This window comes from Vanacampus margaritifer, chromosome 15, assembly GCF_051991255.1.
Source record: "Vanacampus margaritifer isolate UIUO_Vmar chromosome 15, RoL_Vmar_1.0, whole genome shotgun sequence".
In the NCBI taxonomy this organism is placed as follows: Eukaryota; Metazoa; Chordata; class Actinopteri; order Syngnathiformes; family Syngnathidae; genus Vanacampus; species Vanacampus margaritifer.
The window spans coordinates 16,375,758-16,391,962 of NC_135446.1; the positions used below are offsets into that span (position 1 = coordinate 16,375,758).

Here is a 16,205-nt window from a genome sequence, read left to right on the forward strand (position 1 = left end):
TGTGTCTGAAGGAATGCATGCATGTTTTTCTGTGTGTGTGTGTGTGTGTGTGTGTGTGTGTGTGTGTGTGTGTGTTGATTTTGCCCCAGTCACGGTTGAGGGCCTTGGAGGAATGCTCATTACACACACACACACACACGCACACACACACACACACACACACACACACACACACACACACACACACACACACACACACACACACACACACACACACACACACACACACACACACACACAAACACAACACAAAACAGTACAGTTGTCCGACGGGGACATGCGTGGTTGCAACGTTGTCCGAAATTTGCGGCGCGTCGTCGGTGGTCCAACTTAAACATCGCGGAGACCGATTCGCGGCCGCCGCCGCCGCCGACAGTTGGCCGTTCGGAAGACGATCGATAGAATGGGAGCGCCACGATACTGTTCTCCATCATGACTATCAAACGTGTGCACGCGCGCACGCACGCACGCACACGCTTGCCGAGATCGATGGCTTTCCGCTGTGTCCACGGTTACCGAGCATCGACCCCCGTCGCTAATGGCGACCGAGGAACCTTGGGAATTAGCGCGTGATTGATTGACGGACCGCTTCAAAGACTTGCATCATCACAACCTGCGCGTGCGTGCGTGCGCGCGTGCTCACAATATGGTTACACTTCTCTTTATTAATCGGCAAATACTCTTCATTTTCCATGCTCATAATAATTATCCATGTCAATCATTATGAAATATAGATCTTTTCTAAATGTATTATTAGAGCGTCTGACATTAATATGCGTTTGATTAATCCCTGATCAATGTTTCAGTCTAACGAGAAAGTGTATTTTGTTTTACACCACTCGTTTTTGGACAAAAAACATCCACTGTCAGCATTTTTTTTTATGCTTTTTCACTATTTTGATTCAACAGTATTGTTTAATGGATTACATTGTAGAGCTAATTAGCAAAGCTAAATTCTTTCGAAAATTATTTAAAAACAACAAAAAACGACTTAATATGCTAACATGTTTGACCTTATCGTCTCCTTGTTGTGGCTGACGTCTACCAAATTAAAGCGAATAATGTCCGGTTTTGTACGTGTGTGTTCTGCAACTATGGTGTATACATTTCACATTAGCTTAGCAATTAGCATGGCTTGCCTTTTGACTTTTGTGAGCATGATAATTGTCGCGAGTGTAACTTATTGACGGCCACTTGTTAGCGATTTTGAGGAGTGGATATGAAATGTGGATCAGTATTGTTTAGCTGCCCTAGCAAGCTAGCCACTGTGCTAGAAAGTTAGCTTGGCGCCGCCGCTTAGCTTTTCCCTGGTAGTTGGCGAACACAACGCTAAGTCTCCTTGTTGTGGCTGACGTCTTTATTACCAAAACAAATCATTTCCGTTATGGTGTCTACTTTTCACATTAGCTTAGCAATTAGCATGGCTTCTCTTTTGACTTCTGTGATCATGATAATTGTTGGGAGTGTAACTTATTGACGGCCACTTGTTAGTGATTTTGAGGAGTGCATATGAAATGTGGAACGGTATCGTTTAGCTGCGCTAGCTGCTTCAATAGAAAGTTAGCTTAGCGCTGCCGCCTAGCTTTTCCCGATAGTTGGCAAGAACAATGCAAAGTCTCCTTGTTGTGGCTGACGTCTTTATTACAGAAACAAATCATTTCCGGTTATGGTATCTACATTTCATATTAGCTTAGCAATTAGCATGGCTTCTCTTTTGACTTATGTGATCATGATAATTGTCGGGAGTGTAACTTATTGACGGCCACTTGTTAGCGATTTTGAGGAGTAGATATGAAACGTGGATCAGTATCGTTTAGCTGCACTAGCTGCTTTGATAGAAAGTTAGCTTAGCGCTGTCGCCTAGCTTTTCCCGATAGTTGGCAAGAACAATGCAAAGTCTCCTTGTTGTGGCTGACGTCTTTATTACAGAAACTAATCATTTCCGGTTATGGTATCTACATTTCATATTAGCTTAGCAATTAGCATGGCTTCTCTTTTGACTTATGTGATCATGATAATTGTCGGGAGTGTAACTTATTGACGGCCACTTGTTAGCGATTTTGAGGAGTAGATATGAAACGTGGATCAGTATCGTTTAGCTGCACTAGCTGCTTTGATAGAAAGTTAGCTTAGCGCTGTCGCCTAGCTTTTCCCGATAGTTGGCAAGAACAATGCAAAGTCTCCTTGTTGTGGCTGACGTCTTTATTACAGAAACTAATCATTTCCGGTTATGGTATCTACATTTCATATTAGCTTAGCAATTAGCATGGCTTCTCTTTTGACTTATGTGATCATGATAATTGTCGGGAGTGTAACTTATTGGCCGCCACTGATTAGAGAATTTGAGGAGCGGATATGAAACATGGAACAATATTGTTTAGCTGCGCTAGCAAGCTAGCCTCTGCGCTAGAAAGTTAGCTTAGCGCCGCCGCTTAGCTTTTCCCTGGTAGTTTGCAAGCACAACGCAAAGCAAATACGAACTTTCGAACATTGGGACAGAATATGTTTTTTTTTTTTTTTCATTCAGACGTAGTGGAGCGTCTTCTGGACTCGACCCGCTCCCCCGCGTTAGACCCCACTCGCGTGAAACCCGGCCCATTTGGCTCCTCAATATTTGATGGTGCGCGCCGCCTCCAAGCGAGCGGACGAGCGCACTCTGAGAGACGGAGTGACACTTTGAATAAAACAAACAGCAAAAGAGAGGAATTGCTCTTTGTGTTTCTGGATTTAGAACAGCACTATTCTTTTCTTTTTTTTTTATGCTCCCGTGAGCGCCGAGTCCGACAGGTTTAATGGCCGCGCGCCGGCACTTAAGTCGGCCATCTTTAGCTCGCTCCGGAATGTCCGAGACGCCATATTTTTTTTTTTATCATCGTCGTCGTTCTTTTTTGACCCCTCCCCCAATTCATTTGAATGGAGAAAATTGATTTGACATGTGAAAACAAAGGATGAGCAGAGACGGAAAAAAAAAAACCATTAAAACCACTTTACCCTTTCTTACACCCACTCCTCACGCACACACACACACACACAGTGTCGTCAGATGAGTAAATATTCTTTTCACGAGAAGACCGAAAGCGCCTCACCTGTAATCAACACAACCCTCGTGAGTGCGTTCGTATGAGTGTGTGTGCGTGATTATCGGTGCAATAAGTTGCCGCGAGCATGCGCTGCGGATTTCTGCATTCTAGGAAGTGATGCGCGCTTGTCGACGAGACAAGGCCGAGCATTGAGCGGTTTAGAGCGCACGCGCGCGTGTGTGCGTTGTGCGTTGAATTAACAATTCAAATGAGTGGCACAAAGAGTGCCCTGAAAGGTTAGCACGCACGCACTTAAGCTGACCATCGCTGCGGCGGAAACATTTTCAAATGATCCCACTCCTTGGAAATCACAATGTCCCATCGCTGTCAACTATTTTTAGAACAGGCCTACAGGCTGCCCGTGTGTTTCTCGGGTGCGGAAGGTTGACTTCATAATCAAAACTCTCTCCTGCCCCCCCCCCCCCACCCGCCCCAAACTGCCTCTTTGCGCTCGCCGTTTTCCAGCCGTGTGATAAATGTCCATCTGTGATTGGCCGACGCCTCCCGCGCCCCCACCCCCCCCCCCCCCCCCCGCCGTCGCCGCTGAGCCCGCGAGGTCGTAAACAACAGCTCGTCTCCCCCGGCAACCGGGCGTCTCCATGGACGCGAGGGCCGGGCGGGCGAGGTTGACGTGTGATGGCTGCCAACTGTGCGTGTGTACTAATGAGCGATCATAAGTGAGCAAATGTTTTCTCTGGGATCCGCTAATGTTCGCCAAACACTCTCACTTCTGCACACACACACACACACACCTGACGCGCGCGCGCGTGTGTGTGTGTGTGTGTCATTAGTATGCCACAGTGAGCCGTGTCCATATGTCACTAAACACAAGCATGTTTTATTAATCCTGCGGCGGGGAGGAGGAGGCGCGTCGGAGAACTCCGAGGAAGTTGGAAGGTGGAAGACGAGAGGAGGCGAGGATGTAGAAGAGGGGGGGGGGGGATGGACAGATGGAGGAGTGGGACCCAGGAGACGAGTCATTCATCACACCAGCACGCCGCCTGCACTCGTTCACCTCCTATCTCTCTCTGTCAGGTCTTTCTCTTCCCTTCTTCCATCTCCTCTTACCCCCTCTTTAATCCCTTCCATCTCTCCAGCCACTTGCTTGTTACTCCACACATCTGGTCGAACACCCCCCCCCCCTTCCTCCCCCCCCCTTTAGTCACGTCGTCCTCCTCCTATAAAGAGAGGCAAGAGAATGGAAGGGCGAGATTCTGACCGGTGTGAGACAGCAGGTTGGGGGACAGCAGGCCCGGGTGAAGCAGCCTCGGGCTGTCCTGGATGCCGGCGCCGGAAGAACAACGCTTGGGAGGACGACCCGGACGAGAGCTGCGGGCGGGAAGACAAGGAGAGGACAAATCAGCATCGGTCATTGCAGGAAATAGACACGGTGATCCGTTTTTTGAAAAATAACGTAAATTGCGATTGTGGTCTTTTTTTCCATGTATTATTTAACAAACAATCGCATAGTTATTATACATAAATGTTTTAGTCTCTTTAGGTTAGGCTAAAATACTGTAAATGCAAATGAACCGTGAATATGATGGACGGTTTATTTATCTACTTCAATTACAGTTGTTAACTTACTAAACACTTTGACTTGCAGTCTCAAGCGTTCACCAAGACAACTCGGGCCTTGCCGATTAGTCGGCTGACCAATTTAATATTAGCACTTTTAAAATACCCCAAAAACGGGCGTCATTTTCTTTCACCACGATCACCAAAATCAATAAATAAATAAATAAATAAGCAAGCTGAATTTTGTTTTGTATTAAGTATTGTACAGTTATCGTTAAAAGCATTATTTTATTTTTATTTTTTTCAGGTTAATCAGCTGATTCATGGGTTATTACAATATAACAAAATCCAAATCGGGTGGGCCTGAATGATTAATCGACCGTTTCAATTTGGTCGACATAAGACAAACGATGGCATTCAAACTTTCAAAAAATATATAAATATAAATAAATCATTTGTTTGTTAAAAGTTAAACGAATGCTCAAATACAACGTCGTGTAAAACAGATGTCGATAAAACATAAAAAGGAACAAAAAGTTATTTTATTCATTATATACTTTTTTAGGTTAATCAGCCGATTTCATTGTGTTTCGGAATTATCATACCAAATATTAGAATCTGCAACAGCCCCAAAAAAAAAAAAAAACTGCGTTGATAGGGTCTGAGTGACGAATCGGCTGGCTAATTTAATCAGCCATTATAAAAATCGGCAAAACTTTTTGCAGATTTTTAAAAAAAATTTTTTTAAACACATTTCAACATAAGGCAAAAATAATGACATCCAAACATTCCACTCCGCCTCCCCAAAAAATACTCATCTTAGTATCTTAGGCCTTAATTTTTTTAAAAATTATTATTATTATTTTCTTTGTTATTATTTTTCTTCTGGAGTGGGGGTGGAACAATTTTTAACAGCACTTCCCCTTCATTTCAACCACCACTGAACCTGTCACCCCTTGACCTTGGCCGCACTTTTATTGTGAAAGGAAAAGCGGCTACACGCACTCAAACACGGCCGCGACGCGCTCAGCTGACAACTAAACATAAAACCCAAGCAGGCCAGCTCGCGGCGGGGCGGCTCGCTGTAACAGATGGCTCCGCAAAGTCATTTACACCTCGCGAGGAACCAAAAAAATTATAATAATAATAATAATAATCAGCCAGAGCACCAAGATGCATCCCTGCAAAAGATCGCCGTGGTCATGTGACTCCTTGGAAGGAGGGCCCGCCGGGAGGAGGGTGTGAAAAGATGTGGCACCGTTTTGGGCAAACGCACGCCGTGAGAGCGAAGCAAAGCAGCACGAAGGAGGTGACCACACGAACCTTTACTTTTCATGTGAACTCGGATTCACCTCTCTACGTCATGCTACTCCACGAGCACATGTGCGCGTGTGCGCGTGTGTGTGTATGTGCGTGTGTGTGTGTGTGTACAAAAGACACATGATATCGTCTTCTCATTACAGTTCTTTGTTCTGTGTGTGTCCCGTCGGGTTGCCATATGTCGGGTATTAATCCTTGTCAATGGTCCACTCGCTCTTCCACACAAAGAGCAGGTCACACACACACACACACGCACACACACTGACCTACATTCATTTGTTAACCTTGATTGTAGCGAAAGCCTTAAAAAGACATTTGTCCTCCTTGCCACGGGGGCCGGCAAACTGACTGCAGCCGGCAAACAGTCGCACTCAGGACGCGCGGCTACACCGCTCTCTTTTTTTTTTTTTTGTTGTCTCGAGGTGCGCGCACGCGCACGAGCACACACTGCGGTCTGACGAGCCACCTTGAAGTAAGTCTTCCCACCGTCTCCTGTCCTCCCAAATGGCCGTTTCTATGGCGACGGAGCCGTGATCAATACTTCGTCATCGGCTCTGATGGCCGGTCAGGGTCGGTCGCGCGCACACACACACACATACGCGCACACACGGGCATGGCGGTGAATAGGCACGGATTGGCTCACCCGTTTGACGGATTGATTTAGCAGGAGACGAGCAGAGGTCACACACATGCGCGCGCGCAGACAGCAGTGCAGTTTATCAAAGGCGGGTACGGTCAATATGTTGGGCCGAGTGAGAGGTCGCCCCTCTTTAGCGAGCATCTTTCGTCTTCCTCGCGTCCCGCCGTCTGTCCAGCTTATCTGTCCATTTCCTGTCTGGGGCTCTTCCTCATTCCTCCTCAATTCAAGAGTCAATAAGTGCTAAGATAGACCGATACGCTTTTATCAGGGCCGATACCGAATATCGGTGGTCAAGTAGGCCGATAACCGATGTTTGAAGCCGATTATTCATTTGCACACCAAAAAAAAAGAAAAAGTTGGTGTCAAAATTTTTAGTAATAAAAACTTGCGGGCTAACTGTTAACGCGCACGCTAACTCACAACTAGCCGCTAATTCGCAAGCTAACGGTTAGCTCGCAGGCTAACTGTTCGCCAGCACATTACTCCCAAATAATAGTTAATTCGTAATCTAGTGGCTAGCTCAAGGGCTAACTTAGCCCGCACGCTATTTCCCAAATAGCCGTTAATGCGCGAGCTAGCGGTTAGCTCAAGGGCTAATCATTAGCCTGCACGCTAACTCCCAAATAGACGCTAAATCGCGAGCTAACGCATTGTCAGCTAGCAAGGGGCAACTTTATTTAATACAAATAGTCGAAATTTTAAGTTACCTTTTTAACTGCCCGGTGAGCATCTAGAGAAGAGCCGAGCTTTTGCTGCTTATTGGCTGTTAGCACTGCACGAGCAACCAATCAGATGGTGCTGTGGGCGGGCCAATGCTGAAGGGAGTCAACAGCCACCGACTCAGAGTAGACGAAACAGAAAAGCGCCCGTCGAAGCAAAAAAAAAAAACCTGTTTTTAATTCATCGGCCATCAAAACAAAAAAACAGGCCGACGCCTTTTAAAACCACACACATTCAAAGTCACACATACAAGTGACTAAACGTGAGGATGGAAATGCCAAGTGTTGTTTCGCAAAGCAAAAAATCCATTTTTATCCGATTGATTGACTTGGACTGGACTTTCATCACATTACAGTCGACAACAAAAATATCCCCCACATCATAATCATGGACCCTCGCACGGTAAGAGAGATGGATGTTTACTTTCCTCCGAGCTTCTGCTTCTTTGATTGGACAGATGAATGACTTCATTGTCCGCGTGTGCGCATAAATGGGAAAGGAAGACAGACGGCCGAGGCGGGCCGATAACAAGTATTGATCGCTAAGAGAAGTAGAGCGCAAATAATTTGAGGGGGGGGGGGGGGATAGCACCTTAGAAGAAAGACGAAGAAACAGGAAGTTGAATTGACTGATGATACGCCTCACTTCCTGCCCTTCCCAGAAGATCTATCCATCTATCCACCCTTTCTTATCGAGGAACAGGTGTGCTTCGGGACAGGAGGCAAAAACACTCTTGCATATTTAACTAGAACCCATTAAATATTAAACACCTCACACACACACACACACACACACTCACACACAATTGCTGACGAGACAAGTTATACAGGTCGATGGGCTAACGTGTGTCTGCATGTCGGTACAAACGTGTGCGAATGTGTGTGCTGGCTTCAAGCGTCATTAGCTGACTTCCTCGGCATGTTGGCAAAGGCGCACGCGCGCACACGCGCACAATGCTCTCACATGTTAGCATTTAGGAGGCAAAATTACAACAGACCGCACCCCCACCCCCACCCGCCTTTTGAAGTTCCCCAAAACAAAGTGGGAAGTTTTCATGTTGCGAAGGAAGGGCACACATGGCGGCGGGAGGTCACAGGCGATAATAATGTCATTTTCAAATGCAGCCTTTACGATATGAAAATTGCATTCTATCAAATTACAAAGTCGATTTAAATTCGATTAATTGCTCACCCTTACATAAGATAAACAATAATGACCAAATGAGCCCAGTTCCAAATGAGGTTAGCAACATTTATACCTGAACATATACTACTTCCTGTCTTATGCTCTTATTTTGAAAGACAAAGAGGACCACTTCCGGAGTGGTCCATCCACTAATCTGTATGTATTACTGGATAACCGATAGCCCATCCACGCCCATGCAAGCCGTTGAAGCCACAGGGCGGCCATCTTACCCCTCCCATCTCGCGAGCAGACTACTGTATATAAACTATTCGTACATGTACAGAGAGGACATTTACAGCTCGTAGGCTCTTAGTATAGGGCGGGGGGTGGGTGGGGGTCCGGGGGGTGACTATTTTTTAAAAAGTGCTGCTTTGAACACCCCCTTTTTCTTTTATCGCTCAGTTCCTTAAACCTCAATATTAGATTAGGGAGAGGCATTTTTTGCTGAATTACAGGTATAATTCTTTAATAATAATAAAAAATAGACAGCATATAATTTAGACATGTATTTAAGGCAAGTAGTAAAATGTCCGAAGTCCTCTTGTTTATGTTTAACAAATGTAAAACATAAATCATGCTGTTTATACTAAGTACTGAGAAACGTTTCTTGGGAGGAGCAATATGACGGCCACGCGACTTCAAAATTCTTGGCCTATCGACTACTCAGTAATATATACAGATCAGTAAAGCACCCCAGAAGCACATTCTGGCTAATCGTGCGTCACTGACGCTAACAATTTCAGCAGTGGCTGCCCTCTTGAAATCATGTGACTGGAGGATGCCTTCCAATTGGCCACCTGAATTTCTGCCCTCAGTACGTAGCTCAAGTACACACCAAGTTTGAAAACTAGCGAAAATTACACACACACTGCAAACTAAACCAGAAAATGGATGCTAGTTTCCGTTTGTCGTTTCGCATTTTATGTTAGCATTAAGCTAGTAGCTTGGAATGAAATGTTTTACACTTACTGTACTACGCATTTTATGCTAGCAATTTTTGCCGCATTTTATGCTAGCAATTTTTGCCGTTCAAATATATTTACAATGCTTTTAAAAGTGTGTTTTAACAAGTTTACATCATTGGTCAGTGTAAAACTATATAAAAATGTTTCTATGGTCTCTCTCTGTCAGGGTCCACCCGCGACAAATGGGGGTTCACTGTAGTTAATTTTCAGCCTCTCGCACCCCCTCTCACCTGTCCTCCCCCCTCCTCCCCTGGCCGTTAAGTCAGTGTAATGTAAATGATGTGCCATTGATCGCCCCTGACAGTGCAAGGACGCTCACCTCTCTCCTCTTCCTCCTCCTCTTCCTCATCGTCCTGTCATCTCTTCCCCGAGCCCCCCCGCCGCCGCCCCCCCACCCTCACACACATCTTTCATCTCTCTCTCTCCATCTTCCCTCCCATGAGTCTATGCCTCGCTCGCCCGCCCGTCGCCTGTCATCTTTCATCCCTCCGTGTTCCTCCCTCTTGCCATCACTTAAGTCCTCCTTCACTCCTCGGTGCCGCCATCTTTTATCTCTCAGTCGGCTTGTCAGCCAAGCCAGGTGGGGATGGAGGCGTGGAATTGGCTTTAAATGAAAGGTAAACTTCACGTCGAGCGACATAACGGTCGCACGTGAACAATGTGTCAGCATCGGGAAAGGTTGGAGGGGGGAAAAAAAAAAAAGAAAAAAAAAAAAGAGTAGCCAGCCTATTTTTGACAAAAGTATAGCGGAAAATAAATCGCTGTAAATGGATACAGAACAAAATCTATTCAACCATGTGTCATTCAAAGAGTTTTTTAATGCCCCCCCCCCTTCCCTCTTCCCTACCACCCTATGACATTCCTGTCCGACTCAGAGGGTGTCATCCTTCTTTTCTGCTGAGTCGGTGCTTCACACACATGCGTGCACGCGCACACACCACAGCTGTTGGGAGACAAGTGTGTGTGTGTGTGTGTGTGTATGGGGGGGGGGGGGGCTTTATTGGATTGTCTGTGTCCTCTATTTGGATAAGGAGAAGCGAACGAGGGAGAAAGGCGGTAACAAAGGACGAGAAGAATCAGAGGAGGGCGCAACGAGAGATGAAAAGTCAAATTATTGTGTCGTCAACTTCAGGACGACTACCCAAATTGGAGTATGTGTGAGAGTGTGTGTGTGTGTGTGTGTGTGTGTGTGTGTGTGTGTGTCTTTTAACATGTGCTCTCTGTCCACACGCACGCACTGAGAAGGTAAAGCCTGGATCCTACAATAAGTCCAGTTTTATGACTCGTGTATAACACCAACAGCTGAATCAATATTAGTTTACACTGGGTCACAGTGGACACACACACACACAGATGTCTCTCTCACAGTGCTTTCATGAACACACATCACATCTCCCAGAATATATTATTACTAAATTAAACACTCGCATCATTTTTGGGGTGTGTGGGAATAACGTGCTCATTTAACAGAACACACACACATTCCAAACTTAAGATAAGCACATACACACGCATTAAACTTAGTATGATACACACATGGATCAAACTCAGTACAAAGTGAAGTAATAAAACTAGCCAGAGTTGTAAAGTTTTACAGTCTTAAACTAACACGTCTGGCGAATGAACAGACAAATGGACAAAAATAAACAACAAAAGCCAGGAAATGTAGCGGATCTACATCACAAAATGCTACACATCCAATAAGCTAATCAAGTGGCTTCCAGCAGCGGGCGCTCTCGTCTCTGGTGACCACCCCGTAAGCCGGTGAAAGGTCCCGGAAGGGGAAGTGGAACGTTCCGCTCCAAAAGACAAACGTACATCACGTCAAGTGGCACGGCGTTCCCGCACCAGCAGACGTGTCGTTCCGCATTAAAGGACGCGGCGGCGAGCTGAAAAAAAAACAGGAAGACGACCGTCGAGATGTGTTGTCACTTCCTCCATCGACCTTGGCTTCGAGCTTTAAGTAGCCGGCGCGCTCGGGGGTGGCCCACGTGATCGTTTTTGCCTTTCCGGGCACAGCCACTCGGACCCAACTCCGAGGCTGCTGAGTCAACGTCCGGTCGCTTTAATGGAGTCAGCGTGTCTCCCGTGTTCATTACAGCTGACTGAAAGTCTGAAGTATTTGGTTGAGACGGTGGGCTGTGAATTTGATCGTTGCGCCTTCAGCGGCGAGTCACATGGTCGGAGGTGCGCGGGCTAGCGCTAGCTTGACATGGCAACACGTGTGTGAAATCTGATTGGACGAAAAAAATATAATGCACACAAGAAAAAAAGACAATTGGATGAAAATGAGTAAGCAAGCTCTTTAGCGGTTAGCATGTAGCAGAGGGAGGGCGAATGTGGTGCGCCATTTTGTAGGTCAATCCAAACAACAGCACAAAATCATTTTTGCCGTTTTTATCCACCGCGGCAGGAAACGCTGCTCTTCATGCGTGCGTGCGAATCCAAACACAAACTTTCTCATGTTCGACACGCACGCGCCGATGTCCAAGCGCGCAAAAACAAACGGGGATAATCGCAGGGACACACATTCCATCTCTCTTTACATACCCGTGCGCAAAGGGAGGGAGGGTGTGGGGGGGGGGGGTTAAAAAATCTACAAACATGGCTGAGATTTGTCCAATCCCGAAGGAATGCAAACAACAACAGTGCGCACATAAAGGGAAGGAAGGAAGAGTGGAATAACTCAAAGACGAGGGAGAAAACTAAAAGAAAGACGCTTGGAGAAGGAATGAATCATCTGGCGGAGAAGAGAGGAAGACAAAGATGTGTGACGGGCGAGCTGAATGGTTGAAGGAGAGAAAGAGAAGTGGTGGGAGGGACTGATTAATGAGCAACCACCAGGAGGAAGACATTCAGTCCGGTCAATCGCCACAAAATGCTCCAAAACGCTGACTCTTCCCCCCCCCCCAAATGTCCCAACTTTCTAACCAGGTTAGAGAGTCGCGACAAAGCCGTCAAGTTTCTCCCACGTGTTCGTCTGGGTTCAAAGCCAAGCAGATCGCATTTGGTTTGACCCTGTGGAACTGCGAGCAAAGAAAATAAGCCCGTCTCGTGGGAGCCTCCAGGAAATAGATGGTGCTCTATTTAGGAGATTTGGGTCCACAATTGGAATCACTTCAACAAGGAGGATGTGAACAAAAGCATGAGAAACAGCACATTAGGCTATATTTGACACTGGCGTTCCGCAGGGCTCTTGTTTAAGTCACCTTCTGTAAAGAGGAGCCTTACTCTTGTCTTGGAATCACTTCAAAAAGGAGGATGTGGAAAAAAACGCGTGAGCAACAGCAAATTCGGCAGTGATATCTGACACTGGCGTTCCGCAGGGCTCTTATTTAAGTCAACTACTGAACAGTTTTCCTTTTGTTTTTGTATTCAGATAGCACTGACTGAAAAAAAAAAAAAAAAACGTGAATATGAGCTTCCCCGGGTGGACAATGGAGCTGCTGGAGCATGAAACCACACAGAAAGACGGAAGAAGAAAAATGGATGAGTGAAAATGACACGGCGGGAAAAGTGAGCGAGAGAGCGCCACCAGGTCACCGCCAAGTGGGGGGAGTTTTTTTTTTTTTCAAACCAAAAAGAAACAGACACCAATGTCATTGTTTTCATTGTCTAATTCCAAGCACAGGGAGGAGGTGGAGGAGGATGGAGGGATGGGGGAGGAGGAGGCGGCAACATGAGACCTGAGAGGGATTCACATTCTTGCCTTCACTTTGGACACTCCATGATTCCATGACACAAATCCAAGTTGTCGTTTTTAGACCGTATCACTGGCCGTGCACGTCACACGGTCCTCGCAAAAGTCCCAAACTAAGTCTAAATCTACTCCACAGAGGGTGTGGGGTGTGGGGGGCTTCACAGAAGCAAATATGGCCTACGTCAACAAACGTTATGTCCACGTTAGGCCACATATTTACACCAGAACTTTCCCAAAAACTCTTGCGCCCACCCACTCGCCCCCCCAACAATTCTAAACATTCTAAAGGGGCTGTCAATTATTCACGGCGTTCCGCACAGACCCCCCGGCCGCAATTATTGCCGTGACAAAAGCTACAGCGAGCAGCAACGCTCAACTTTGATATTGAGAAACGAAATCCACAGTGGGTGCCGTTTTTCAAGACAAAACGCGCGCGCACGCACGCACACACACGCGGGCTTGCTTACATAGACGCTCTTGCTGTCTTGTAAACCGCAATAAAGCCAAACACACACACACACATACACACCGTAAATCTCCCAATAATACGTCCTCTGAGTGTAAGTGTGCGTGTGTGTGTGTTTATGCGCGTGTCTTTTATAGGAGTTGTAAATTTGGCTGCCGGCATTGTTTTTATCAGCATATTTGCAAGCTGTTTAGCCAACGGTGCAGATGTCACTATTACGACCGCACACACACACACACACATACGCACACGCTAAACAAAATACACAAGGCATTCGATTTGGTAGTGTACGTGTAATCCTCTATAGGTCCACCTGGCTGACTATTTAATGTTTGGGCAGGTCTCACACGCACACACACAAGTAAGCTAACACTTTTTCTCTCTCTCTCTTTTTAAGCAGATGCGTGTTCAATGTGCACGCAAGCGGGTGTGTGAAGGTCAGCACTAGTGTGTGTGTCTGCGTTATTTGATTAATGCTGAGAACCGCGCAGTGTTTAGAAAGGAGGTCGCAACCTTTCGGCTTCCATTCAATCAGACGGCGAGCGGGCAAAAACCGCCATCTTGCCAGCATGCGCACGCGACATGCTAACCGCGATTAAGCTCAGGTGCGGCCACAGTTCTGATGGTTTGCCCAATTCCAAAGCCTATTTTGCGTCTTTGTGGTTGCAAATAAAGTTGTTGTTTTTTTAGGGCTGTTTGTTTTGTTTGTGTGTGTGGTATCAAATAAAGTTTTTTCTTTAATGACAAACTTTGGCCTCTTTGAGCTGCTGATCTTCACTTTGTCTGAGTCGACACTTTCGTTTTTTTTGGCCCTCCCGCCTCATCTTCGCTCTCTTTCTTCATTTGCTCGCCGCGGCGCTCGGCTCTTTGAAGCCCCCCCCCCCTTTTAGCCCCCGCGGCCCCAGCCAATTACGCTCTGTTTGTCCACCCGTTTTCAATAAAAAACGCTCCCTCCCGCCCCCCCCTTTGCCCTCCGTCCACCCCCGGCTGCTTCCGTCCACTCCAGCCGTCCTCCTCCTCCTCCGCCCGCCGCGCTCCTTTTTCATTTTTAATTAACTTCTTTTGTAACTTGAAAGCGACCCGCCCCCAACACCCCCTCACATACACACACACACTCCTTCACACAGTGCCTCTTGCACACGCACACAAATACACACTCGTGTAAGTGGAGGTTAAACAGGCTATTTACATTTCAGTTACGGGCAGATAGCAAATAAATGATTAATGAGGCCGCAAATTAGCTGTACGGCGATTATTTTAGCCTAGCTTTAGCGTTTAGCCTTTTTATTTTTGAACGTTTAGCATTTGTTCTGAAGACTAACTTGGCTACAGTGCAGGGTTATTATAGTTTTAGAATGTTCATTTTAGATTCGATTTTTTTTTTTTTTAGTTTATTAGTTTTAGTTATTTAATAAATGCTTAGTTTTAGTTTAGTTTTTTTTTTGTTTGTTTGTTTTTTTAAAATGGGTATTACTTGTGCGCAATATTTAAAAAACACCGTGGGAGCGACGCCATCTGAAGGTGCTTTTCTATTGGCTGCTGCTAGATGATGTCACTTCTGTGCGACACACTTTCAAATGTCCTTATTCAGGTTGGTATCTGAATAAATCATTTTTAAAATCAACCCCACAGGCTCATGCATTCAATTTATTACCAAAGACTAAAATGAAGGACATTTTTGCTATAATTTTAGTTAGTTTTGTAAACATAAAATGTAGTTTCAGTTAGTTTTCGTTTCTTAAAAAGTTTTTTAAATTTTAGTTTTTATTTTAGTTTAACGAATTTTTTTTTGAATTTTAGTTTTTAACCTTGCTTCAGTGACTTACATTAGCTTAGCATGTCAGATTTACAGCTCTCACTGAGAATCACATAAAAATACTTTTGTTTTTGGCAGGTCATTGAATTAGCTGTAATTAAAGCGTGTGATGATGTATTTATTGCAAATCAAAAGGATTCTTGGTACATGGATTTACGTTCTTTTTAGTCATCAAATGAACTTTAGTTTCAATTCATTTTCACTATGACGGATCATGACATCAAACTTTTAATACAATCTCTATCAAAATCAAATCAAGCATGAATCCAAAACTATCAGGATGTAAACATGCTTTACTAATAAAAGTTGAGGAGGTTGTTTGTTTATACTACACAAACAGAAATCAGTTAATAGGAAAATATTAAAAAATAGAGTCTGGACATTGATGGCATTTCCAACCATCTTTGCCCGCCCTGCTGCCCGTCGCGCTGATTTATGGGTGACACCAATAAGTCAAAGATGGAGGATTAAAGAGCGCACACACACACAAACACGAGGTAAAAAGCAGGAAGTTACAAACTGAAAAGACGAGGACACATTGTTCACTGTGAGGAGAAAATTATAGTGAGCGTGATGATTCTGTGACAAGCTATCACAAACCACACACGCGCACTTTTTTTTTTTTTTTGCGCTCAGGTAATAAACGTGTGTCTTCATCAAGACCACCACAGCACATTTGTCTTCATGTTGTCGCCCACCGTCTTGGTGGGAAAACAAAAGAAACTACAGAAATAAATGAAGGGGGCTGGACCGTCACATTCAACACACACACACACACACAAATGATGAATTTAA

At 45.4% G+C, this 16,205-nt stretch overlaps 1 protein-coding gene across 1 annotated transcript in view; it reads right to left on the bottom strand.

Moving 5' to 3' along the window:
* The window catches only part of LOC144034819 (dachshund homolog 2-like), a 34,425-nt gene that overhangs the window by 12,101 nt on the left and 6,119 nt on the right, over positions 1–16,205 (bottom strand). The window contains exon 2 of the mRNA XM_077543893.1: positions 4,300–4,409. Coding sequence (XP_077400019.1) covers positions 4,300–4,409 — 110 coding nt within the window. The remainder of the gene's footprint in view (positions 1–4,299; positions 4,410–16,205) is intronic.